Source organism: Podarcis bocagei (assembly GCF_964188305.1).
Source record: "Podarcis bocagei genome assembly, chromosome: 1".
NCBI lineage: Eukaryota > Metazoa > Chordata > Lepidosauria > Squamata > Lacertidae > Podarcis > Podarcis bocagei.
Genome location: NC_138125.1, coordinates 45478991 through 45506953, shown reverse-complemented (window position 1 = coordinate 45506953; position 27963 = coordinate 45478991). Strand labels below are relative to the sequence as shown.

At 42.4% G+C, this 27963-nt stretch overlaps 1 protein-coding gene and 1 long non-coding RNA gene across 10 annotated transcripts; one reads left to right on the top strand and one right to left on the bottom strand.

The window, feature by feature from the left end:
* Nucleotides 1-2: 2 nt before the first annotated feature.
* LOC308594439 (MAX gene-associated protein-like) lies at nt 3-27938 on the bottom strand. Of its 9 annotated transcripts, none has more exons than XM_081207510.1 (19): nt 27356-27938; nt 25666-25834; nt 24163-25234; nt 20701-21601; nt 19660-19750; nt 19394-19489; nt 17406-17537; nt 16238-16336; nt 15445-16064; nt 14104-14220; nt 12678-12978; nt 7648-8669; nt 6829-7191; nt 6374-6483; nt 5266-5314; nt 4656-4838; nt 4063-4174; nt 3496-3735; nt 3-2530 (listed from the first exon to the last, which is right to left on the bottom strand). In XM_081207510.1, exons 3-19 carry the CDS (start codon nt 25161-25163, stop codon nt 1284-1286), a joined length of 6684 nt encoding a protein of 2227 aa, XP_081063636.1. In that variant the 5' UTR covers nt 25164-25234; nt 25666-25834; nt 27356-27938; the 3' UTR covers nt 3-1283. The 9 variants fall into 9 exon arrangements, with proteins under 9 accessions (XP_081063636.1, XP_081063637.1, XP_081063638.1 ...); XM_081207511.1 differs by lacking the exon at nt 27356-27938 and adding an exon at nt 27151-27272; XM_081207512.1 differs by lacking the exon at nt 27356-27938 and adding an exon at nt 27140-27268.
* On the top strand, nt 1818-7619 carry LOC308596114. The gene is made up of 5 exons (XR_014012321.1): nt 1818-1926; nt 2238-2344; nt 2477-2532; nt 6438-6541; nt 7150-7619. It is a non-coding gene; the product is annotated as an uncharacterized lncRNA (long non-coding RNA).
* Nucleotides 27939-27963: the final 25 nt, after the last annotated feature.

Sequence of the window (27963 nt, the reverse complement as noted above, 5' to 3'; positions counted from 1 at the left end):
TATCAAAAGGAATTCACATTTATTGGTATGATTTATGATTGGAAGAAAAAGTACTAATTGTTAACTCTGCTTCAGTACTCCCTCCTGGCTTGAAGTTTCAATCATTAGCAAAACTACAAGAATGAATTGTATAAAACTACAAAATACCTTTACTTTACATTTCAAAGCTGAGTTTCTATAGATTCTTTGCTGTCGCTTACAAAATGAATTTGAAACATCTTGCAAATAACAATTATTGTTGAACAACCTGATCAGAACTGTTTAATTTACCTGTAGCAGGGTAAAACAGTTTGCCGTTTTGCAACTAAATTGGTATCAGAAGTTTGGCAAGAGGGAGGAGGAACCAGCCAAAAGCAATGAACAAAGAGTACACTGATTGTTACCTAAAATATGGCCTCCTTCAGACACAACCACAGGCATGTGGAAGCTGCCAAACTTGTCATGTTATTTCATGTGACTGCACCATACATGTGAATACTTAAATCCTGTGAATTGAGCCAATTGCACATCTCTTCCCCTGGCCCTCATATTGGGAAGGTGGCAATCAGCTCTGCTCATATAGTTGAGGTAATAACAATCTGCAAATACTCCACGGCAATGTGGAGTAGTATAGGGACCCAATTCCCACTTGACAGGATTTAGTTTGTCTTATAAATAATTATATAGTGAGATGACAGGACTTATGTATGCATACAAACATGCTTCTTTTTAGAGCATAACCATTCTTTTGAGTAAACTGTGGAAGAAGTTTGGGACAAATAGATATAGTCAGTCCTCTCTCTAGGTTGCATACATTTTAAAAATGATAGAAGAGAGGGAGGATTGGCAAATGAAAGTTTAGAGGAACATATAAATTTGTAGTCTGAGGGCGAGCTGGGAAATGACACTCCCACTGATTTTTATTTATTTTTTAATTTATAACTAAATGTTAAATTTTTGTCCCACTTCCCGAAGAGAACATGTGACAAAGTCATTCTGATTTCTTACAAAACTAATTATAATTATATAGCTCTATAATGATATAGAGCTATATCATTAGTTAATTTTGGCTCACCCAAAGATTTTTACTAGGAATTTAGTGTATCCTTAATCAGACCATTCACAAAGATCAGCTAGCTTCATAAATTAGACACAAACCCCTCTATTCAAAGTGGACCATATGACCTTCAATCCATGTATGTGTTGAAGTTTTCTGAGAAAATAGGGCATGCACCTGCCAATATGTTTAAAATTAAAGCTGCAGTATTATTTTGATTTTGCAAGGACAGTTGCTAATGTAGGTGTTACTTTATAGACCTGTCCTTGACTGCTGAATGGGCAGCTTTTAAATCAACAGATGACACCTTTGCACCAACAGGTGCCAACAAAGGCATCATCCTGGTGTTTTGCCTTCCTGAATCTAATAGGAAGCTTGCACTTTTTAGTCCAAAGGGTGCCAGTTTGGGCATGGGCTTCCACTGTGTGTCAAGGTGGCCAGGTTCCATATTAGTTTTCATCTGCAGAACTGGAAGAGACACATTTGTAGTTTTTGCCATGCATGGTACATTTTTCCAGCTTCTCCCACTAGTTGTTGAAATGTTACAATTTGGGTCCTTTACTTCAGAGTCCGGCATTAAATTGAAAACACCCGATTCAGATGAAGGATCTCTCAGGTTCCTGTCACCATCAGTGAGATCATCGTCTTCCAACTGAAGCAGGAGTGGAGTTACAGAACCACTACTCTCTTGCACAAAACAGAGATCCTTATAGCTCTCACCCAATTTGCCAAACTGAAAGTGAAAGCTTGCTGATGCAGCAGCTGATTCCGTGCAGTTTCCCATACCTTCCAGAGAAAACTCAGTGCTTGGGGAGTTGGGAAGTTTTGATCTGTCTGGGGCTGCATCATTCAGCTGCCGATTGAGGGATACAATTTCATTCAGAAGTGAGGTGAGTGTTTCATCAGTGCCATCATTCTTTAGGTCCATTAAGTCACTTGCATCCAGTGCTGGTTCAGGTATTGCAGAGGCTACTTTTTGCAGTTCCATTTCTACCCCAGAGTCCTTGAGTTCATTAATCTGTAGCTTCTGAAATGAAGAATCCTTTGACTTTTGTCCCTCATTTCCCTTGCATATATCTTTTAACCTAACCCGATTTCCACTTAACTCTTCAATGAAGAGTTTTGTTGCAAATAATTCTGGGGATCCCTTCATACTGGATACATTTACTATTTGTGGAAAACAGTTTTCTTTTTCGCTAAGAAAAACTTGAGCTGTTCCAGTAGCATCCCTGTGTTTTCTGGAAGACGGTTCCGCATTTCCTTCAGACTGAAAATCAGTTGTTTCCTGCAATACTATCTGCATGGAAGGTAAGCATTTCTGGGAATCTGTATCCAGAGTTACATAAGGTTTCTTATTTAAATCCAGGAGTAAATTTGTATTTTCTTCAGTAGCCAGTGACACCACATTTACTATTTCTATTTCCTTTGTATTTTCTTCAGTAGCCAGTGACGCCATATTTACTATCCTTGGCATCATTAAGGAGTCTTCATTTTCTGTAAGTAAGCCCAAACAAAGATAGGCCCATTAGAATACTGGTGAGAGAGGAAATGGGATCTAAAGAGCAACCTTTGGCACTGCTAAAGCCTGGAGGGATACTTGTAAGATTCCCCCCCCCCAAACGTATCACAGATCTGTCAAAAAAAGTCCACCCTGTTTCAAAGGGGCTTGTTAAATAGCATGTGAGGCTACTGTTTGAAAAGTAAAAGCCTAAAAGCTTTTATTCCATCTGAAAAACAGAAATGCTAACTATACGAGATCAACTGCAAAAAGGAACAGAAGTGTCCTATATGATGATGAACCAAAACACAAATGTGGTGTAGTGGTTAAGAGCAGTAGACTTGTAATCTGGTGAACTGGGTTCGCTTCCCCGCGCCTCCACATGCAGCTGCTGGGTGACCTTGGTCTAGTTACACTTCTCTGAAGTCTCTCAGTCTCACTCACCTCACAGAGTGTTTGTTGTGGGGGAGGAAGGGAAAGGAGATTGAGACTCTTTAGAGTAGTGATAAAGTGGGGTATAAAATCCAAACTCCTCCTCCTCCAAGCGGCAATTCACGAGCCACAAGAGAAGTGTGCAGAGCCACCTTATAGGAATCAGCATAATTCTGCCCCTCCTGTCCCTCTCCCAGCCAAGCTGTTCACTCTAAGGAGATGCCTTTCTGCACCTCCCCAGGAACAGCCAGCCGCTTGTTCTTCCTTAGTTTCCTGTGTGTAGCTCTATGCCTTTCCTTTGAGTGAAAGGCTTGGGGTAGGATGCTGTATGCCTGGCAATGTGATGGAGGCCCCAAGCTGCCTTTTATGGGATGGCTCCACACACTTCTGCAAGCAAAACTAGACTGTTTATTATTAGTGTGGGAAAGGAGCTGCTCCACTCAGGTACACATCAGATCTATGCTTCCCAGAATGCCCTGGGGATTTTGGTTTCACTTTGTATAAAAATCGCCTCCTTTCTGCAGCCTACCTGTGACACTGCTTCTGTTCTTGGAACATATCAATGGTTTCGTATGCCTGTTGGATAGGATTACCGGTTTTGTCTCTCTAGAAAGAGAAAAGGGGCTGTTTTCCACAGTGGAACTAGTAGTTCTCGCTGTTTTAATGATTGCCACCATATCTTGCTGGTTCTGGTTCTCCTGTTCTTCTAGTGCCTTCTGCTTTGTAAAAATGTATTCTAGCTTCTTCAAGATCGCTTCCTGTGACTTGCCTACAGAGAAAACAAAGAGTTGGATATCCCTCACTTTGCAATTCAAAGGAACAAAAACACACATTAGCTCAAAATACAGTATTTCATAGTGCAAGATTAGTACAATTTCCAATACACATGGCACGCAAGGATATAGTTAGCAAGCAGAACATCTTTAATAGCATTTGCATCTTTGAAAGTATAATCCTTAGAATCCTACATGAACAATTCATCCCAACCACTTTGAATCATCCTAGTATTCTCCTATGATGGAATTTCTTTCTTCATCTACATGTATGTTTGGTTTTGTTTATTTTTTAAGAAAACCTGTCCATGAAGTCATCTCACCTGAGAGTGTAGACACTTTACGAATCAGGGTGTTGCGCTTGCACAACAGGAACTTCTTGTGGCTTGTCAATTGGTCTGCCTGATCTCTTAGCCTCTGGATATCTTCAGTGGCCTGGAAAGGGACAAAGAGGTCATTTTTACATTCCAGAGCAATACGGGGGGGGGGGCAGCTTCTCTTCTCTACTCTCAAAGCACCCTAAAAACAAAGCAATGGCAGAAACTTTGCAGACATGTTAGTGAATCAGCTGCATTAAAAATATTAGGGCCTTTGTGTATATCAGCAGAGCAAGCTTCAGTTGGGGACAGAGGAGACAAGGCAAAAAAATGCTATTGGTGGAAATAATTATCTTGGCAATTTGCCACTACAGTTAACTGGCTAATGTACTCAAGAGAAAGAAAATTAAGCCAAATGCATTTGTCCAACATGGAGCTGAGTTGCTGTGGCACATTAGAAACCCCCACAAAAAAAAATATGTATCTCTCTTTTTTATATCTTTCAATTTAAGATTTTTCATCTTGCTGCTGTTAAAAATCAAGTTCTCTTGATGAAGAGGCATTTCCTTCCACATAAAGCTAAATGATGAACCATGTACCTGCTCAAGGAGGATGCGCTTGGCAATGCTGGGAGTGCTCTGCAATCCCAAGGCTCCCTGCAGTTTTTCAAAGAGTTCTTTCATTTCCTTACGCCGACGCTGTTCATCTGCTGTATGTTTCGGGCGATAAGAAGTCATGCTTTGTGTCCAATTCTTTGGTTCTCTTTTCCAGAGTCCAGATGGCTGTGGACAAGAAACAGCACTTTCACCAGACAGGAAAAAAATATACAGTGACTGGTATAAATACTTGGGATTTTATATTATCCCCCAAACCTGGGCTTCTGCATGTCTCCACAAAGCTTGCCAGATGCTGGATGGGAATGCATGAGTAAGCTAAACAGCTGTTTGGTTTTGAAGGTGCAACACTGGAAAACAAAGGAGCCACACAGGCTACTGCGCAACAGCTAGGATTCTCACTTGGGTCACCAAGGGGGATGGGGAGAATGAAAAGGGCCTGACTACCAATCCTGTCTCATGGCACGTGCATAAAACAAACAATGCCCTTAAGTAATTTTAAAAAACAACAACAACCCACTACCAGTCAATGTATATTTCAGCTGGAATACACACACCACAAAGACACAACAGTAGAAAAGAAATGTATATTCACCTTAGGGGACTTTTCCATCACTTTACTTGAAGAGTCATGAGTAAGATGCCTAGAAGGATTTAAAAAGAGAAGTTGTGCTTAGTTGCACAAGTCAATCTGGCTCAGATAATAGCTTAACCTCAATCAAAACTGCAAGAAAACTTTCTTTGTGCCAAAAGGATCAGGAAGTTGTGCTCTGGTCACACAGGAAATGTCCCTGCTCTGTCCCCTCCTTCTGCTGTGCCCTTCTTGCTTTCTTATTCTGCTCTGCATGCTACTCAGTCTCTTGAAGTAAACAAATGAATGAACCAAAGGTTGCCTGAAACAGCACATCTTAGGCTCTTAGTACTCTCAAAAATATAATTTGAACTAAAATACAAATTAAAAGTGCCCTATATAGCTGATAATATTTTTTATTTTAAAAAAATTAATCTTTGAGTACTAACATTAGTGATTAGGAAACAGCACATCAGGCTATTTGCCCATCTAGCCCAGGACTGGTCCCAGGCTGAGGTTTTCTGATCTCTTGATTCTTTTAAGTGGAGATGGCAAGAATCTTTTTCATACCAAGCAAGTGGTCTATCATCAAGCCAAGTTACCAGGGAATAAATTTAGCCTACAAGTGTGTACAATCATAGCAGGAAGGAATTCCCACATTACAAATCAAGGTGCCAAGTCTGCTGTGTAGTTGCAGTTTCTTAAGAGACATTAGATTTCTTTTCTCAACCAGTGAATCCAGCCCTTCAGCTATCTGCTTGATTGCTCTGGGTTGGAAGAGGAAGGGCTCTGTAGAGGGGTCAAAAAGGGCTGAATTTAAGCTGTGGTTGCAAAGGTTGACGTTCTACATTGCATCCTTGAAAAGTGGTTCAGAGGGCAGGCCACCTTTCCAGCCAAAATGGTTCCCCAGTCCTGTCCTAAAGGTTATGAGCTAAGTATATTTTAAAAAGGGCTTCTGGGTGACGCATCATTGCAAAGTCTCACTATGTGAACCAAATAAACCACAGAGCAGAGCCTTGGACTGCATTAAAATTAACTATATCTGCTAGACATAATAAAAAATAGCACTATGCTAAAAATCCATTTGCTGGTGTGTCTTTGTTGTGGTTGTTGCTTAAAAAAACTTGCTTACAACTGTCTAGGAAGTAGGGCATGAGCTGCTGTAGTAATAATACTTTTCTTTGAAAACTCTCCAGGTTCAGTGTTCATTTTCTTGTCACCTTGACTGGAGTCCCTTCCATTCTGAAACAGAACATTAAAAAGGCAGTTAAACTCAGTCCTGCAGAGAAGCTCCAGTCAGGTAATGTTTCATTTCAAACTCAGAATGTGGTGTGTTTCTTCCATGTGCTAGCAGAGAGGAGGCAACCAGCAGAGACAGATGTGTTCATGGTAAACCATTTGCTATGGTATATTGTGACATGGAAACTGGCCTATTGCCCAAACATTAATGTTTACAGCTGCTCAGGGTACAACTGAAGAATGGTAATAAAGACCACTGTTTTAATGTAAAGTTGCAACAACTTGTTAAGGTGTATAAAATTATTTAACTTTGGTGTTCTGAAGATTAAGTAACAAATTGAGTCTTACCAATTGAGAAGTATCACCTGCAGCTTCTTCAGGACAGTTAACATGATGTTCCTTGTTGTACATCGCTGTAATGCTATAGGTGTGATCTAACGATACAGCATCAGGATGGAAGATGGGAGCATCACTGGATAACCGCTCTACAATTTCTGCATTCTTTTTGACCATCTCTGAAGTAGTAGCACTACTCTCACATATGATACTTTCAGTATGGAACTCTGAAGGATGTGCTGGCAACTTATTTTCTTTTAATTTGGTATTGTATATTGTGATTTCTGACTCTTTGGCCTCCACCGTTTTCAAATGTGGTATTTTTTCTTCCAGCTTGACAGAACTGCACTCTCCTTGCCAATTGGTATTCTTTACCTGGAGGGATACAACAAGACGGAAAGTGGAGTTTGGAACATTTTTCAGCTCTGGAAACCGAACTACTGTAGTTAGCCTAATACCACAAAACAAAACTCATCTGTGGCATTTGTCAAGACTCCATACACTCCAATTTCTGACTGAGTCATGAAAATATTTACACACTTTTTAACCACAGAGGAAGTTAAATTCTCAACAGAATTTTTGCAAGAAGTTCAAATTCTGTGAGGAAAGTTAAGTTTGGATGGTAAAACTGGAGAAATTAGTATAAAGAGAAGTTAAGCAAAGGCAAACAGTAGAAAATTTACACACACGCCTTGGACTCAAAGATCCAAGTGACAGCAGCAATCTCAACTGGTCACAGTGGTTTCCATGGTTCGCAAATAAATTGTGTTATAGTAAAAACATTTTGCTGCCAGATTTGTTTTACAAATTAAAGGGGTGTGGGATGCTCACCAGTGTTTCAATCTGGTGGTCAGAACTCCCATCAATATCTTCCTCTGCAGAATCATCTGTTTTTTCACCATTTCCTATATCATCCTTGGTGATACCAAATGACATAGGACCATTTTTCCAATAGTTGATTTTAGATGCATTTTTTTCTAAGCATTTAGCAACTGGATTCTGGGATGATTTGCTCCAAGTTCTGTTGGGCTCAGGAAGGTCATCCTTAAAAGCTTGATTCTTTTGCGGTAAACCAGAAAGACCTTTTTTATAGCAAGAAATGTTACAGTTTTCCTGAACATTAGCACTACTGTTAGGAAGATATTCTTGGGCACTATCCACACATGTCTTTCCTGGTGTGTAATTCTGGTCCCTTGTACAGATGATCTCAAGCTCTCCTCTCTCTGTTTCCTTGACATTTTCTATTTGCATGGAGTCACCCCTCTCTTTCCAGTGCCTCCTTAGCAGTTCAAAGTCATGTTGATTTTGCTGCCGACTCTGAAGCAATTTGGCCCTTTTCTGCTGCTGCTTTTCTGTATGGCTCATGCTTACAATCCGCTGCAGTTTACCAAACAACGTTGGCTGTGTCTGCTTAGGTCTTTCCAAATCAGTCATGGGCCTTTGCATTTGGGCAATGTGTGTTTGCTCCCCATTTGAACATTTCATATGTTCTTCCTGACGTGTGGGGCTTTTCTGTAATGTATCACACACAGGAACGTCAGTTTGCAAACCATCTTCAGCCTCATCTGACATACCTTCAATGTACCTCACATGCTGCTTCTCACTGCTCACAGTCACTTTAACTGTCTTACTTGGCTTCCTGCAAACATATGAATGGTCTGCCAATATCGTGTCTGATGGAATGTCAGGATGCAATAAAGGTTCCCCACTTAATAATTCTCCCCCTGCATCCACGTCGTCTGGAGCGGTCTTTGTAGCAGTTGCACTTTTGTCAGGAATAAACATGTCCCCTTCTTCCTTCACCCGCAATGGCAAATCCGTAACAGCTTGGTCTGGCTCTGCACTACAGACTGCTGAAGGAAAGATAACAAGCAGCTTTAATGCTCTAATCAATGGAATAGCAGCGAGAAGAACCGAAACAAATCCTGTGCTGTTCATTTTACCTCTAGTAAATAATAAACTAGGCAAAAGCGGGGAAAGGAGCAACAAGTAGGAGCGAAGGTCACATCACAAGACTCCAATTGATATCAAAGTGGGAAAAAGCAAGAGCTTTGAAATTTAGCGCAACAAAGAAGACACTGAAAGTGGCATTCTTTTTGAAATCATTCCATTACCCATCCTCAGTCATGAGTGGTGTTTGTTTTGTAGCCCATGAGGGAAGGGAGGGATCCGTGTGCTTAGGGGTTCCCTGAAGTATGCAGATGCCAAAAAAACTGAAGGAAAAAAATGAAAGGTGTTTTAAAGGCTTCGTAAGGACTGTGAATGTGCACAGCACAGGAAGAATAATAAAATATCAAAACAATCTTAAAACATCCTTCTACATACATCAAGGTCATGAGAAGTAAAACACGCATGGCTCCATCACCCACTCAATTACCTTGGGATGCCTCTAACTGCTCAGGCCATTTCCTACTTTATCACTGTTTCCTTAGCAACCAGGCCTTCAACAGGGTTGTTGACATTCCCATCCCTATCTGTTCCTTGGAAACTTTCAAGGAGATGCCGGATTTCACTCAAAACAGACATAGCAAAACACCGAGTGACCATCTGTGGCACTTTCAGGGTCAGATAGGAAAGGAATGCAGCGTAAACCAAATCAAGGAATGCAGGCAAACCAAATCAAGCCTAATACATTCTAGCCAAAGGTTCAAGACAATCAGTATTGGAAATTTTTAAGAAAGGACACCCTGGGTCTTGATAATTCTTACATCAGCACCATTGCCATTCTAAGAGAACAAGGGAGGTGCTCATGGCGAGTTCGGGCGCCTCTTTTTCCAGAAAAATAGCACTGTAAATAGGCGCTTGTGTTGCAGGTCCAGCATATATATACATATATATATATTTGCTTTCGTAAATGACCTTAGGAGGGTCATTAGGTGTGGATTAGTTGCTAAAGCTTTCGTGTCTTGACCTCTTGACCTTGTGAAGAGTTTTTCTGAGAAGATGGCTGTACTGCACTTAGTCGAGCACAACTAAGTGCAGTACAGCCATCTTCTCAGAAAAACTCTTCACAAGGTCAAGAGGTCAAGACACGAAAGCTTTAGCAACTAATCCACACCTAATGACCCTCCTAAGTGGCACTCAGAATATCACTCAAGTAATCACTCAAGATATCCCTCAAGTAATTATGAACAAAAGAAGAAAAGGCACATTAACCTAGGAACTTCCTCTCTGCCCAGAACGTTGGAGGCTATACACCACACCCCCTCAACAGTATTTATAGGAACTCAAACACTGAGATCCTGCTCTGTTCTAGTAACAAGAAGCCGAAAGCACCAGCCTGAAGATGACGAGTGAGACCTCGTCGAAACGTCGCCTAGACACCCCAACTCTTACACGGGAAGACACCCGAAGACACCAAAACCTACATTCCTGTACCCGTGAAAATCTACGAAAGCATATATATATATATATATATGCAGGTTTTGGTGTCTTCGGGTGTCTTCCCGTGTAAGAGTTGTTATTGGCTTCCAACTTCCCTTCCTTGACGTCCTAATCTACAAAAAACCTGATGGCTCCCTAGGACACACTATCTACCGGAAAAAAACACACACCAACCGCTACTTACATGCACAATCACACCACCACCCTGCACAAATAAACTCCGTAGCCAAGACTCTCATCTCCAGAACCAAACGCCTGGCTGACAAAGACCACTTGACAACTGAGTTACAGAATCTCTCAAATGTGTTAATCGCCAACGGATACCAGCAAAACAGGGTTACGAAGCTAATCCAAAAAGAAACACCCCCCAAAAACCAAGACACAGAAGAAAACAATGGCATGGCCCTCCTTCCTTATATCAAGGGCACTACAGATAAAATCAGCAAAATCCTCCATAAACACAATATCAAAACAGCCTTTTGCACCAACCAAAAAATAGCCAATATCCTCAGAAACCCCAAAGATAAAATCCAATTAGAAAACCAAGGGGTCTATGAAATACCCTGCAAAGTCTGCCCAGCCACGTACATTGGACAAACAAACAGACGAATAAATGCACGTATCGCAGAACACAAGAATGCCGTCAAAAAAGAAGAAAAAACTTCCTCTCTTTACCAACACATGAAAGAAACAGGACACGAAATTAATTTTGCAGATTCCAAATTGCTCTTTAACATGGAACATCACCACAAGAGAATAATCATGGAAGCCATCGAGATAGAGAAACACCCTCACAACATGAACAAGCGTGACGACACGTCCCGCCTGCCAGACATCTGGAAATTAGCCCTCCCCACAAAAACCGACACCAGAACCAGAGGCACACAGAACGCCATCTCCAATCAACCACACCAGACCCAAACCCAGACCCTCTCCACAGATAAATTACAGACACCATCCAGTAGCCAAACCATAGTGGCACCTCCGGATGCTGCACCCCCCTGCAATCCCTACACAGATCTGGCTGGCACAGGGCACAAAACCACAGCTCGCCCCTATACACGAAGCCAAGCCAGAGCACAACAAAGTGCAGTACAGCCATCTTCTCAGAAAAAACTCTTCACAAGCTCAAGAGGTCAAGACACGAAAGCTTTAGCAACTAATCCACACCTAATGACCCTCCTAAGTGGTACTCAGAATATCACTCAAGAAATCACTCAAGATATCCCTCAAGTAATTAATGAACAAAAGAAGAAAAGGCACACTAACCTGGAAACTTCCTCTCTGCCCAGAACGTTGGAGGCTATACACCACACCCCCTCAACAGTATTTATAGGAACTCAAACACTGAGATCCTGCTCTGTTCCAGTAACAAGAAGCCGAAAGCACCAGCCTGAAGATGACGAGTGAGACCTCGTCGAAACGTCGCCTAGACACCCCAACTCTTACACGGGAAGACACCCGAAGACACCAAAACCTGCATTCCTGTACCCGTGAAAATCTACGAAAGCATATATATATATATATATACACATATATATATACATATATATATGTGTGTGTGTGTGTATAAAACAAATAACTTCCAAAAAATGGATAAGCCCATCGCAAAGAGTAACATGATAATTGTACGTGCATCCTTTCATGTGGGAGACAGGGGAGGAAAGACTGAAACATGCAATAAGCGGCAGTACCCTCAGTGGTGAAAAGCATCCTAAACGGAGCAAGGGAAAAGGTAGGGGAAATCCATGCCACAGAGATGAATGGGAGGGCAGAGTGGATGGAATTTGCAGGATGACTGGGTGCTCACCCATGGGAGGAAGCCAGGAGTGTAAGGGTTCAGCACTAAAGGGTGCCAGTAGGGCAGATGTTGGAGGAACAGTCCTCTAATTCACTGCTGATCATAGAAACTTAAAAGGCAGGCATGGCACCTTCTCTGTCCCTCCACCCTCATCTAAGACTAAAAAAAGAAGACGTAGCGAGTGACATTTAGAAATCCATGACTCCCCTAGCAAGGATATTCTGAACACACATGTAAAACAGAAATGGAACCATATCACTGAAATAACGTCAGGTCACCACACCAGCCTGGTTCACACATCATGGTAAACCAAACCATGGCTTAGAATGAACGTGTGAGTGTTCCAAAAGCAGCTTATTTATCCCCAACCTAAGATAGTACATACACACATACATTTGGTAAAAAACAACCAACCAGCAACAAAGCACACAAACACACAGGGTGTGACGGAACGAAAAAGGCACATAAAAGGGGTGGGGGGTGGGGAGTCAAAAGAAATAATAATCAGATGTTTTACCAGAGAAACCATGGCAACATTTTGTTGCAGTTTCCATTTATATTTGATAACAGTAAGTCAAGATTTAACACACCTGGATAGTCCAGAATGTTTATTCAGCAAACTCCCAGAAAAAAAAGTTTTTGAAAATGTTTCAAACACTTTTCTAGTAAGACTTACATTCATCGTTGCTTCTCGTCTGTTTATTAACATGCTCCAGTTTCCAAACCCTTTTTCCGTTGCAGCATTCAATAATTTCACATAAATATTTTTTCAAGCTTTTCTTGTGCACAGAAACTCCCTTTAACAGGGCCACCCTTTTCTTCAGACAATCAAATGTGCAATCTGTCTTGCAGGAAAGTGTAGGCTGGCACATCCCAGAAGCTAAACTAGCACAGACACACCCAAGCTGGCAGGTGCCACTGTGTGCTGGATCTTGGCTGCTGGTTATCTTACAGGTAGGCTTGCTTTTGAGTGAAGGCTGAAAGAATATACAAATATGTATCTCAAGAATTTAGGCAAGAACCTACAAACAACAGATTTTGAACAAACGTAGGGTATAAGATCAATTACACAACACTTTATGATACATAATTTATACCTTGTCCTCAACTGGATGGTATAAAAATGCACAAAAGATGAAGGGAAACAGGATTGTACCCCATGTGTAACAGAAAGTGAAAACTAACATCCAATAGCCTTTTAAAACACAGAACATGGAAGCATTAATGTTTAAGATTATCAGGGGGGGGGGAAGAGGGCTGTCCTGTGCAATTTTCATTTGTTTCTTCTGTTCTTACTACTGTTTAGAGTCTGATCACAGTTCTTCTAAGCAGGCTAAAGCAAGCCAATTTGATCATCATTCTGCAAGCAGCAGTCTTGCTTAGGGTTCCACAAGGGTCATTCATTAGACTGTTGGTTCAGAATCGCAAAGATGTCTTGCGAGACTCGCCAGACACTTTTTGTTGAATAAAATGGATTTGTCTTGTGCATGGGAACATTAGAATCCTACCTCCCCCCAGCAATGGTCTTTTATAGGACATTAACGCAAATAAAGTGTAATTATAAGAAGAGCGTGCTGTAGCAGGCCAACAGCTCATCTAGTCCAGCTTCCTATTCTCACAGTGGCCAACAAGATGCCCGTGAAAAAATGTGCAAGCAGGAGCCAAGTAGAAGAGCATTCTTTCCCACCTGTGGCTTCCAGCAACTGGTGCTCAGAAGCATTACTGTACAGTCATGCCTCGGGTTACAGATGCTTCAGGTTGCATTTTTTCGGGTTACGGACCCGCCGAAACCCAGAAGTACCAGAAAGGGTTACTTCCGGGTTTCGGTGGTCATGTATGTGTAGAAGCGCTAAATCACGCTTTGCGCATGCGCAGAAATGCCAAATTGCAACCCGTGCATGCGCAGACACGGCACTGCAGGTTGCAAACACTGCGGGTTGCGAACGTGCCTCCTGCACAGATTATGTTCGCAACCCAAGCATCCACTGTACTGCCTCCAGCTGTGGAGACAAAGCATAGCTATCATGGCGAGAAGGCAATGACAGCCTTTTCCTCCATGAGAGTTACAAAGGAAGGCAAAGGAAACGGCCATTTCAACTTACCTGAGGGCTAAGCAGAGATGCTAGAGATAGGTCTGCTCGCTCTTTGGTAATGCAAGTCCGTGGCTTCCCATTCTGCAATGCACGACCTTCCAATTCCATTAACTCCACCGGAACCTGCTTATAAATGAATTAATGTCACCACACTTTTACCTGAATCTGAGCACAGAGTATCAACTCATATATATATATATATATATATATATATATATATATATATATATATATATATATATATATGCTTTCGTAGATTTTCACGGGTACAGGAATGCAGGTTTTGGTGTCTTCGGGTGTCTTCCCGTGTAAGAGTTGGGGTGTCTAGGTGACGTTTCGACGAGGTCTCACTCGTCATCTTCAGGCTGGTGCTTTCGGCTTCTTGTTACTAGAACAGAGCTCTGTTCTAGTAACAAGAAGCCGAAAGCACCAGCCTGAAGATGACGAGTGAGACCTCGTCGAAACGTCGCCTAGACACCCCAACTCTTACACGGGAAGACACCCGAAGACACCAAAACCTGCATATATATATATATATATATATATATATATATATATATATATATATATTAAAATGACAATATTCCTGCATTGCACAGGAATGCAGGGTCCTTTCAACACTGCAATTCCATGATTCTGTGGCTCTTAGTACTTCGTAGCAGTGCAGGGTAGTGCAATATTTTAAAACAAGGATGAAGTTTATGTTGAAGTACTGCAACGTGATGATGTATAGCAGTCATATGTGCACATAGTGATATTTGGTCCTGCTCCTACTCAGACTAAACCTTTTGAAATTCATGGACATTACTAAACTTAGGTTCGTATATTTCAATGGGTCTACTGTGAGCCAGACGTCACCTGAATACAACCCTAAATTGGTTTAGAAATGTGAAAACAAATCCCAGAAGTTACAGGTCACACACCGTGAACTTATGAATAATTCTAATGCATGAAGACAATAGAAGTTCCTTTCTTTTCTTACGCTAATATTACTGTGCCAGTTACATTGCATGTGAAACAGAATTAAGAAATCCTAATGGCCCATCTGAATTTTGCAGATGATCTGCAAGGACATGGTGGTCATATAAAAATGAAATAGAAATGGACATGTTTTGCCTTGTAATTTCTGAATGTAACTTCTTTACTATGCAGCAGATATGTATACTGAGTTATGTATTTCTCTTTGTTTTTCATGCTTTTTCCAAAAACCAATGACGTATACGTCCCCCACCTCCTGCAAAATAGTCAAAAAAGGATTGCAAAAGAAAAATGACTTGTGAGTGTGTGGGTCCATTTCTAGCATATGCATATCTAACCAATGACTAAATGGTAAAGATTATTGAAGCTTACCTGAGAGATGATCAAAGTCTCCAGAGAAAGCTCTGCCCATTCTTCAGTAATACAGGTTTGTGGCTTCCCATCCCTCAAAGCACAATCCTCCAGCTCCATCAGTTTCATCTGAGATAAATGCAGTGGACAGCTACTCTGTTTTGGCTGCTGTGCTTGATGCACAGTTATTTGCTTTCTCTGTATGTTTCCATCTAATTCTGGCACATGCACATCATCATCCACTTGGCTATATGATCTAGACCTATTGATGTTTTCTAAGGCAGAGAAATCATGCTCCTGCTTTGAAGGCACTGTAAACTTTTTGGAAGATTTTACCCTGCCTCGAAAAGTTGTTTGCTTATTCTTAGTTTTTCTTCTCCTTCTAAAAATGGAAGGCAGAGAAAGAGGCTTGAAAGCGTAAGTGCTGGATGGAGTAATGATGGGTTTCTTCTCTGGAACTTTATCGAGGGCTTGAGCACAGCTGGTACCTTTGGATGGAATCCGGCAATCCATGGGATAACTAAACAAGCTTGAAGAGAATCCCATACTTTCCATTAGCTTTCCTTCCCTTTCCAAATATTTGTCCAGTTTATCACTGCAGAAGGCAGATCGGTTCTTCAGTGAGTCCTCTAAAATGCTACCTGAATTAATCCAGAAAATGACATAGAGAAAGAAGTCAAACACAACCTCTGAAAATACATCAATCGCAGTTCTGGCAGAAAAGGAAACTCACAAAAGTTTATCTAAAAATTATCAAAAGATCTCCTTTCTGCAGCATCACGAAGGGAAAATATATACAAAACCACTGTCCTACCTTCCTGCTTAGAAGTGTTGTTAAGTCTTCCTTGCCAGCCTTTTATCTTTCTAAAATCATTGGTTTTCCCAGTCTTGGAAATGAAGGAAAGGGCGGTATCTAGAAATGAAGGTAGCAAAGCAAGTTTATTAATGAGGCACAATATTCATGTCTATAAACAACGGTATATATATTCAACTAAAAACTAATCATCACATGCATTTACTGTAAGGAGTACTCAACAAGCGACAAGGGCCAGAGTAATAGCGAAATTAATTCACCAAAAATTCCTTCTAGAAAATAATAACTAAAATAAGAACAGTCACGTCCATTCCCAGAGGGCTCTACAGTTGCACATACTATAGAGAGCACTCCATTTTCCTCCAGAGATGAACCTTAGCCTTCTTCCCAAACTTGGATCTAGAGAAAGAGGAGACAGGAGTTTCCCTACAGCTGCATAGCACTTTGGAACACGGCTGTATGAAGCCCAGTACAGCTGCAAGTACGATTTCTCTCAAGCTTTAAGGTTGGGAAGAAATCTGGGGGTTGTTTTGGTGTTCCACCTCCAAAGCACTCCAAACACCTCAAAAATGTGGTGGCAAAATGTATGTACCCCCCCCACAAAGTCTCGTCTGAACAGTCAGACCTAACAATGCACAATTAACATAATTTATAGCTTTGTTCTATACTGTTTGCATCGTGCGGTGATAATGTAATTTACTAAGACAATGGTTGTACATAGAAAATACAATGAATGGGTTTTAAAAACAAGTTTGCAAACCAACAAGCCCCAGCCTTGCTTTCTGGAGTTGGGAGTGCTGAGACTGCTGTCTGCCACGAAGTTTCAAGCTCCAGTCTTCCTCTCCAGCAGGAACTAGAAAGGGGGACACAGACTGCCCTCTCCGTTGCTTCCAAGACTCTCTGAAATGCAACTGTGCGGACAACATATCCTGCCATCTCCCTGTCCCAAGCTGGAGAAGAGGGCCAGAATATTCCCACAGCCTGGAACTCAGATGGAGAGCATGGGTTGTGCCTGACCTCGTTCTGTGATGCAGCACAAGGTCAGAAGTGAAACCCCATGACTTGTGAAATGAAACTCTCATTATATCTGGCTGGCCAACAAAGGGCAGCTGGGTTTTATGGACTCTGCTTACCATTCTAACATTTCAAAAAGATACATTATATTTACCTTGACAACTGAGATCTGTCACTTGGTTTTCCCCAAATACATAATCCTTTGAAGGTCTCAGGGGAAGCTGCACACCCAAATATTTCAGGTCAATGCTAAGTGTTGGGTCCACGGAACCCAACTTCAGCCCCACTAGAAGAAGAATACCCCACGTTAGAGATCTTTAAAAGCATGAAGAAAGGCAGGGTGGCCAGTGGTTGCCAAACTAGCACACATGAAAGTCTTTGCGGGCAGGCCTCCCAAACTCTGAGCTTTCGTAAATGTCTCTAGCCCTCTTAAAAAGAAAGGTATAAAACAAAATGTGTAAATACTCTTCTAAGTAATTCATTTGAAATGAGTCACCATGGCTCCTCCTACCTCTCAGTGTTTTTGGCCAAGGAGCGAGTCAGAGCTGTGATTGATAAGTGAGTTGTTTAGACACCAGGCAGCAGGAATCCATGGGTCCTAAAGAGTTGCTGTTTCACTTCCTATACACAGTCGTACCTTGGTTCTTGAACACCTTGGTACTCGGACATTCTGGCTCCTGAATGCCGCAAACCCAGAAATGAGTGTTCCGGTTTGTGAACATTTTTCGGAAGCCGAACATCCAACGCGGCTTCCAATTGAGTGCAGGAAGCTCCTGCAGCCAATCGGAAGCCGCACCTTGGTTTTCAAACCATTTCAGGAGTCGAACGGACTCCTAGAACAGATTAAGTTCAACAACCAAGGTATGACTGTAGTGTAGTTTTCCTGCTCCTGTCTTGTTTTCTAATGAAATCTCCTTAGTTTGTCTTTTGTTTTAACCTAGCAACAAGGATGCATCTTTCTTATAGTGTGTTTGTCTGATTCTGTAGACCCTAGGAGTTATTTTCTGCAAATACTACAGCAAATAAGAGTGGGCAGACATTAAATATCCCTACTTCCTCGAAAAGGCAAATGTGAAAACTTCACAAAGAGGTTGAGGTCTGCTGTACAGGAACTAAAAACCTGACATTCATTAAGAATTTGCTGACTAGTTAACTTAAAGCACAATGGTATTTAAGCCTACTCAGAAGTAAGTTTCTGTGTTTACTGGAGCTTACTCTTGGGTAAGTGGGTTCACTGATAGCAGCCTAGGCTTTGATTTAGGCTTGGCATTTGAGAAAAACATGGTTCTTGTGATGGGCAGAAATTCAGGTAAAGCCTTTTCTAGTATGGAAATGCAATTATTATAAGAGCTTCACTGTGCCAGTACTCTCCAGTTTGGGTTGTGTCATGCTCCCCACACTAGCCATTTCATGACTGGTGCCCCCAGCACTCTCAAAATTCGAAATGTGCTACTAGTTTAAAAAGGTTGGCGACCTCTGAGAGAATCTATAAGCCACCAACTCCCTCAAGCACAGGTGAAGGGCTCTAATACGAATGTGGGCAGCATTCATTAATACAGTGGTACCTTGGTTTACAAACCTAATCCGTTCTGGAAGTCCGTTCTTAAACCAAAGCATTCTTAAACCAAGACATGCTTTCCCATAGCAGTGGGGGGGCTCAATTTACAAATGGAACACACTCAACAGGAAGCGGATCATGTTCTGCTTCCAAGGCAAAGTTCACAAACCAAAACACCACTTCCCGGTTTGCAGCATTCTTAATCCAAGTTGTTCATAAACTAAGCTGTTCTTAAACCAAGGTACCACTGTACAATGCATCAAAGTTTAGCTGAATAGACCACAGAGAACACACATGAGAAACAATATCTGAATACTATGTTCTAAGGGCGATATCGAACTAAACCGTTCTGTACAGCTCAGTCACTTCTGGCTGTACAGTGGAACTCCCCTCTCTGTATTCCCCTGAAACTGGTTATGGTTCTCCCTCAACCCTTCAGAGCATTTTGTTTGGGGTGGCATGAAGAGAGGAGAGGGATGAGAAGTTATGTTGCACGGCCAAAACTGTGCTAGCCGAACTGTTTTGTTAGATGCTGCTCTAGATAACTATCACAGCAGCTGCGGAATCTATTGCTTATAACATACCTTCTTGAAGACTAGGATGTATCACTTGTCTGTGCCTGAACGACTTCAAATCTTCTAAGAGCTTTGTTTCCAGAAGTTGTAGGTTTATTTGAGAGTCTGTCATAGAACAAAAAAGTATTATTGACACATACAAATACCAAAAAAGTGTATCACATTCTAACATACAAATGGTAAGAATGTGATACACTTAAAAAAAAAAACCTACTGTTTGCTTAGCAGTCTTAATTTCTCCTGCACTAAGGCCGCCCCATCAGTGTCAAGAGTACCTGAATCATATGTAGCCAGGAAGGAAGCTTCTCCATTCTGTAGTCCTTCTCTTCCCCCAATTTTATCAAGTCTGTGTTTATCAAGAACTTCCTGTACATAAAGAGAGACTACAATAAGTGTTAAATGCTTAAGCAAAAGTGGCCTAGACACCCTACCAAGAGTCAAATTAATATTAACAAGATTTAATACATACTAGAGCTGAATAAAATGGTCTGGATTTTAAATTCTGCATGATCACATACAAAAGGCAAGGTCACAAGTACATAAAAAGAACACCCTGCTGATTCGACCAGAGGCCTATCTTGTCTAGTGTGCTGGATGCCTATGAAAAGCCCAAATGCACACTTCCCCTGATATTGGAGTTAATATATAAGTCATTAACATCGCCTTCTCCTCCACAAATTCACCCTTTTAAAGCCATCCACACTGACAACCATCACTTCATCTTGTAACAGAAAATTCCGTTGTTTTTACTATGTACTGAATGAAGAAGTATTTCCTTTTGTCTGTCTTGAATCTTCCCACATTGAGCATCATTGGATTGCTCTGGGTTCTAAGTATTCTGAGAGGGAGAAAGAAGCCTGCCTGTCCACTTCTCCACACTATAATTTTTACACACACCCATCACATCCCTTCTTAACCCACGTTTTTACTAGACTAAAAGCCCCAAATGTTGTAACTTGTCAGTGAGCTGCCACAGTGCCCACTTTGGTTGCCCTTTCCCAACTCTGTAGCATCCTTCTTGAGGTGCGAACACAACCGTAGACAGAACTCTCCAAATACGGTTGCATCACAGGTTTATAGAAAAGGATTATGGCATTGACAATTTTATTTTTTATTCCTTTCCTAATGATACCCAACATGGTCTAGACACTCACATTCAGAGCTATTGAAACTGAAGAGCGTGAGCGTCAAAGCATAGAGGTCCCGCCACCCCAAACCTGCAATTTTCACAATTAAAAAAAGAAATGCACATTTAGCTTTCAATCTGCCTAGTATAAACTATGCTAAACAATATTAAATTTAAATGATAGATTTACCTTTGATGCAAAGGATGCAAAGAGGACTCCATCTATATCCTCGTAATCAAGCACGAGCTCTGGCTTGGCAAAATCTGGTCCCACATTGCTTGTCATAGCAGACTTTGCTGTGAATTTCAGGGATGGTTCAGTCTCAATCACTTTACGTGGTCTTCCTCTTTTAGGTGGACCAAACAACACATAATCTGCTTTCTTATCAAGACCCCTTCCCAACACAGCCTTCTTGACTACATTTTTCTCTTTTCCTCCATGAATAAATTTGGTTGACGTAGGGGGCAAGAGGTTGAAACTCATTGCTTTTTTTGTTACCATATGGCTGCTGTATGTTTCAGTATTTATCCATGGCGCATCTTTGCCCAAATAGCATTTCTCTGTGTTATTGCTTCTGAAATGAAGTTCTTTATGTTTTGCTTCCACAACTTTAAGCGGTCTAGCTAGTTTGTTATTTTCAAAACAGACAGGCAAAGAATTTACTGAATGATTCAAAGAAGACTTCTGTGTCTTATAAGAAGACAAAAGAGCTTCAAGAACAGAGATGGTCATATTCTTGGTGGTACCACAGCACTTTAAGGAGGCATCATGCACTGTCCCACTACCCAATTTTAAAGTTTTGTCTTTGGCAACGCTCTGTGGTTGCTTGTGGGATTCAAGGTCCACTTCTCTTCTTCCTATTTCATCACAGTTTTTCTCCAACTGTGTCTCTGAAATCTTGTTTCTATCTCTACAGAAATATTTTTCTGTTGCTTTATCAGTGCCTTCCTGGTTCATGAGTATCCTCTCTGTATGTACCCTTGGCCCATAAACATAGTAATCTACAGGCTTATCTTTAATGGATATACGGATATCATCATTTGAGTTCAGCTGTGATTTCACACGGGAATCCCTTTCACAAGCTGTTGGACTGGAGAAAGGAAAACAAAAACTAGATCAATGTAATTGCAGAAATTAAATAATATCCTAATCAATTTATTTTGTCCAGTTTATCATGCATTTGTATAAAAATTATGTATCTGTTATTGCTAAGTAATGCAAAACCCTAATGGCTGTGCAGTTTATATATAGCTTTAGCAGCTTCCATTACTAGTGTGAAAGTAAATCGGCCTTCCTTTATCCATCAATCAATACATATATCATTCAGGTTACCTGTGATACCATATATATTTTCTAAAGCAATACATTTCCTGGATGAAGAGTTTGTATTTGATATCCTGCTTTATCACTACCCTAAGGAGTCTCAAAGCGGCTAACAGTCTCCTTTTCCCCTCCTCCCCCACAACAAACACTCTGTGAGATGAGCGAGGCTGAGAGACTTCAGAGAAATGTGACTAGCCCAAGGTCACCCTGCAGCTGCATGTGGAGGAGCAGGGACGCGAACCCAGTTCAACAGATTACAAGTCCACCGCTCTTAACCACTACACCACACTGGCTCTCTGGATGCTATAGTCTCTCTGGATGCTATAAACTCAGACTAAATTTTATTTTAGTGTCACAAAATTATTTCCTTCTGTATTCCCATCTTCTTTTGGTTGATTTGGAAGTAAGTTCCAGTGAGACCTTCTCCCAATTAAGCATGCATAGAATTTTGGCCTCATGTACCTACCTGGAAATAATTACTTTTAAGTAAGTATGCATAGAATGGGACTGTCTGCCAGCTTTAGTTTAGCATTTACAGTGGTACCTCAGGTTACAGACGCTTCAGGTTATATACTCTGCTAACCCAGAAATATTACCTCGGGTTAAGAACTTTGCTTCAGGATGAGAATAGAAATCGTGCGGCGGCAGCCAGAGGCCCCATTAGCTAAAGTGGTACCTCAGGTTAAGAACAGTTTCAGTTTAAGAACAGCCCTCCGGAACAAATTAAGTTCTTAACCCGAGGTACCACTGTATTTATTTAAATCAGAGATGGGGAACTTTTTTGATCCCACAGGTCAGATTTTGACCTGGCCACACCCTGTGGATCAATTTTGACATATGGGCAGGACAACCTACCTGTCAATCTCAGGACATCTGTATGATGCCACATGGCTGATAGGTGGGTCATCCTGCCCACCTGTCAAAATCACTTACACTGGGTTCCGAAGCGCCCAACAGTCAGCTGGGAACTGCAGCCAGCTGGCTGCCAGGCACTTGGAGAGTGACAAGCATAGAACTGGCAAAGTGCATCTACATGCAGGTTCCCTTTATGCTCCAATCCTATGCACACTTAATTGGATGTGGGTCTCTCTGAATCAAAGAGCCTACTTTACTTAATATTATTGTCATATTAATTAAACCTATTTCCTGCACTCCCAAGCCTGCGCCCGCACTTACTAATGAAATCATTAAAAGTTACTTCTTTAAGCTACCACTTTAAACGAATACTGCTGGGACTTCAATCTGACCCCTCTGAATTCTAGCACAACATTAAAGAACTCTAATGCCCATCAGTATTCTGATCATGTATTAGGTGGCAACTACCACCTTCTTTTTCTAGGACTACAACTCACACCAATATGGCACAGAGGAAAACACACACACACCAGGTAGACTGCATCAGATACAAAATGCCATGCTGGCCAAAGCAACCACTTATCTTGACTTTCTGTATCTGGCTGCAGCCAATCACATGCCACAGCAGAGTTTTAGAAGTAAGGGGAAACGACAATATTCACCTTCCGTTTCTCCCCAGCATCTCACTATTGTAAGAGTATGATAATTTGAGCTGGTACTTTCACAGAGCTTTAATTTTTTTAGCCCCCATCTCCAATTCTGCATGCTATCCGCAGTGATAACAGATACAAATAGCATCAAAGGAATGACATAAGAACACTTAGCACTAAGTGAGTCAGAAAGCGGTGCAGGGAGGCCAGAGCACTCACTGGTGGGGAAGATCTCATCTGCAGGCTTAATATGGCCCAAAACACATCTCCAAAACACCCAACCAAGCCATTTCTAATAAATTTCACCCATCCATCAAATGGCATCATGTGACATCTTCTATCAACCATTTTGAACTGCCTACCACATGCCACAGCTTTCCTTGGGATCGCCATAAAAATTATGTTTTCTACATACAGTTCCCACAACACTAAGAGCAGCCAAGATTACCAACATGGGGCTGGAATGGTTACAACATTTTGGGTGTTTAAGTGTAGGGAAAAGGTAGGGGACACACACACAAGATAAAAGCCTATAAGATTTTGCATGGTTTGGGGCTATCCAATGAAACTGAATATAGAATGGCCCCAAACCATTTAGGACACAGCACATAGTTAAACTATGAAATTTGTTACCATGAAGTGTAGCAATGGCCACCAACTTGCATGGCTTTAAGAGGATTAGACAAATACATAGAGGACAAGTTTATCAATGGCTACCAGCAATGATCGCTGTGTTCTACCTCCACCATCACAGGCAGTAAGCCTCCAATTACCAGTTGATGGGAATCACTCATCCCCAATAATGATAGATATGCAACTGTACCATTCAGGCGCATCACATTTTGTGTCTGGAGTAAATGTTTCTTTCTCCAAAGAAGTTTTATACATCTTCCAAGCATTACATGAAGCATCTAGGTCTCTTTGCTTTGAATCCAAAACATCACCTTCAGTGAGACACCTGTAACTGCTTGTAAAGTTAGAAACTCTATGTCTTTTCTGCTCTGGGCAATCATTTTGCATTGCCTTATGTTCAGGTCTGCTGCTCAGACCAGCTTTCTTGAACCCTTTGAAAAATGGGTTGTAGTCTATTTTCAGTTGTGTCATTTGTATGTTTTGATAGGCAGTCACAGCAAAGAACTCTGTCTGTGGGAAAATGAAGGTATGGACATCAGGACCATTTAGCTGAATAACCTCTGTGACTCTGTCAGCAAGCACCAAGTGTAGCCGAGGTAGATAGCGGTGCATAGAGTGCAGAATGATATGCCCTTCCTGGTCCAAGGTATTGTTAGTAAGTTTGAGTTTGTAGAAAGAGACCGGCTGCTGCATCCAGTAACGGCCAGTAGAAGGTGATTCGGGGTGAATGAATACTCTTCCCAGCACATGGGGTTCTGCTTTCCAACTGGGCTCCCAACTATGGCCATTCCATTTATAGCGTAAGTTGTCAACTGGAGAAATATCCATGACCAGGATATACTTCAGCTTGGAGTCTAAGCCTGTTATCCAGTATCGACAGTATGGAAACATCCGCTTTCCCTGCTTAGTCAGAATCATTTCTGTGCCGCGATAGTAGAACTCATTCCACATATTGTTGTTGTCTAAGGTAACAGTAATGCTTCCTGAGGTGCAATCTGCCGGAAGGCAGGTCTTCACTTTCAATTTTACTGGTGCTGCAAGGCCATTGTCCTCTTGATTTGAAACTAAGTCTCCTTGGTCAGCTTTTCCAGTGATCTGCGGCTGTTTCATGAGAACGTAAAGAGCAGGCACTTTACCCAACGCCTTTCCACCATCCTCATTCCCAAAGGCCATTGGTTGCTTCTTCATCATGTACAGTGTTGTAAATTATCATATCAACTCCAAAGTTGCAAGAGTTCTGACAGCCTTTCCCTCATGGCCACCTTGTTAAGAAACAACAAAATACACAATAAATATTTGCAGAGAAAAAGTAGACTTGAAATAAGAACATAAGTGGAGAAGGAAAGCACATGTGATTTCAGCAGCATGCCCCAACCCATACACATTTAACCATAGTTTAGTTTAACCGAGGTTTAATATGATCTGTAAACAAGGCCCAGGTGTTTCAGCTAATTAGAAGATTGGGTGGTCAGAACAGATAACATTGTTGCACACCACCCCAATCTCCAAGCGGTGAGAGATTCCGGAGGTTGCAGGCACTTACCCAGAGATCGATTTTGCAGAATGAGGGACAGCAGAGACTGTGGTGTCTTTATGATATATCATTTATTTACACTTATATACCACCTGAGCCTACAATGAAGGGGCTCACAGTATTAACATCCCAAGAAGATCTTGCTTCTCCCATACTCACAGCCTTAGATTCCAGCAGAAATCAGGCATGGCTCTGTCTCTCAGCCTGATTCTAGCTTCTAGCTCTCACACACATCTCTGGCCTTTGTCCTTCTCACCAACAGCCAGGTAAAGGAAGGTGAAGATATTTGCCCCTAGATGTGCAAACCAACTACAGAATAACAGCTTCCCTGTAGAAAAATAGCAGACAAATTTTTAAAAGGCATTAAAACACACACCATCAAAAACAGATAGTAAAACACAATTACACTTTTAACCCAACACCAGTAGAGTACAGCGGTACCTCCGGTTACGAACTTAATCTGTTCCGGAGGTCCGTTTGTAACCGGAAACTACTAGTATCCCGGGGCAAAGTTCGCAACAAGGGGCATCTACTTCCTGGTTAGCGGAGAGCGTAACCCGAAGCATTCGTAAGGCGAGGTACCAGAGCTACATCACCTAAAGGCCTTGCTCATTCTTTTCTTTGTGCCACTGCAGCACGAAGAAGCTTTCAAACACACAAACACAGTTATCAGAACAATTCCAAAAAACCCATTAAACAGTTCCCATCACCAACAAGCACATATCAACCGCATTTCAAAAAGCAAAACTTTAAAGAAGAATTCATGCTGTAAATCAATGCACAATACCCAAAGGCACAAACCCCCACCCCAACACACTCTTTGTCCTGAATTTCACAAAGTTCATATTTAGTGCATCAGAAGGGGAAAGTAAAGTAAAGCAACACGCAGTCAAACACCCTTCCCCATTGGCTACATAAATTGTTTATGTGAGGTGAACAAATCAAGAAGGGGCCAACTCTGATGTTGATCTTCTCTCCATAAGAAAGGTACCGTGTTGGTGCATCACGCGACCTAACCCCATTGCCTTTTCTGGGAGGGAGTTCAGCCGACAAGAATTCAGACGGACTTGCGCACGAGACAGCGGTTCTTGCGCGAGGGGCGGGGAGGGCTGCATTTCCCGCGTCCAGCAGGCGCATAACCCAGCTGAACACGGAAAGGTACCAAAGGAAGCTGCTCGCTTCGCTCCTCTTCGGTTTGCTGCCATTCTTTTTACACCCGCACCTCAGCCAAATACCTCAAGGAGGCTTCCGTTGCGTCGAATCAGCCCTGCTCCTGCCCCACAGCCTGTGCTGCTCAGGTGTCCCTCCAGACATCCAAACCCAAGTGCAGCCCTTCTCGCTCTCAATTGGGCGGGAGGGAGACTTGCACCCCAACTTCCCGCACCAACAAACCTGGGGTGGGAGGGAATGAATCCGCCACGCGGGCGCTAAACTCTGACCGACTCGCTCGCCCTTTCCACTCTCCTGGAGCCAATCCGGGGCTTTGTCCCGCCCGCCCTCCGGATGTTTATGGTCGGTGGCTCTTCCCATTCCCCCCGCCGCCGCCTGGAAGTGGCGAGGGAGGCACGAGGGAAGGTGAGCGCCCGCGAAGGAGAGCCTTCCGCTGCCCGCCACCCCCGACCCGCAGCTTTACTTCACGCCTACCTGGTGGGGTCTGCGCCCCAGGTGCCCCCCAGCCCCGCGTGCGCACACCTCCCGCTGCAGAGGCAAGACAGACACGTGGTGCTGCTGCTGCTGCTGCCAGGCGGACACAGACGGTCTGCTCGCGTGACGTAGAGCTTCCACGGCGCGGTCACGTGTACGCCCTCCCCTCCCTTCGGACGGGGCTCCTGAGGGCTGCGGACCTTACCTGGGTCGGCTTGGGAGCGAGACCCGTGGAAGGCGCGGGGTGGGGCTTGCTTTGGAGCCCACAGGGCGGAGCTGTAAATGTAGATATCGGGGGGGGGGGTGGCATGAGGGGAAGTGGAGCAAAAGGGGCGCGCCTGCTGCTGGCCTCGTCCCACCTGCCCAGGAGAATGGCGCTCGCTCCCTGTCCACCTGCTCGCGCGCCGAGCCTTCCCTGGCTGGCCTCGCGCGCGCCCCCTCCTGCCGGGCGCCCCTGTGCCTTTCGAGTCCAAACCTGGCAAGCACGTGGGAGCTTGATCCCCGCGGAATGTGGCTCGCTCAACTCAGTGGACCTGCTTCCGAATTTAAAATGCAAGGATTGGGTTGCGGCAGCTGGCAAATTCTTTATTCTTTATTTTTTAAAGTATTTATACTTTTCAGGTTTATACATTTCATTGTGACATTTCAAAACTTGGCTTCCTTCCCCCTCTTTCTGCGGTTCCTTAAATTTATTCTTAATATCTTCTGCATATCCAAATGAACTTAATGTGCTCATTTATTCATCTTCTTTAAATATATGCTCTTACGAAACCGCAGATTGTTGCAATAATCCTGCCAATTTCCTTCCCTGCT

What these genes read in the sequence shown, in the direction of transcription:
- LOC308594439 (XM_081207510.1), bottom strand. Translation starts at nt 25,163, where the DNA reads ATGATGAAGAAGCAACCAATGGCCTTTGGGAATGAGGATGGTGGAAAG. An exon ending in AAATGTGATGCGCCTGAATG is followed by an intron (nt 21,602 to 24,162) that starts GTACAGTTGCAT and finishes TCCTTTCTCCAG; the next exon opens with TCCAACAGCTTGTGAAAGGG. An exon ending in TTGCATCCTTTGCATCAAAG is followed by an intron (nt 19,751 to 20,700) that starts GTAAATCTATCA and finishes CTTTATGTACAG; the next exon opens with GAAGTTCTTGATAAACACAG.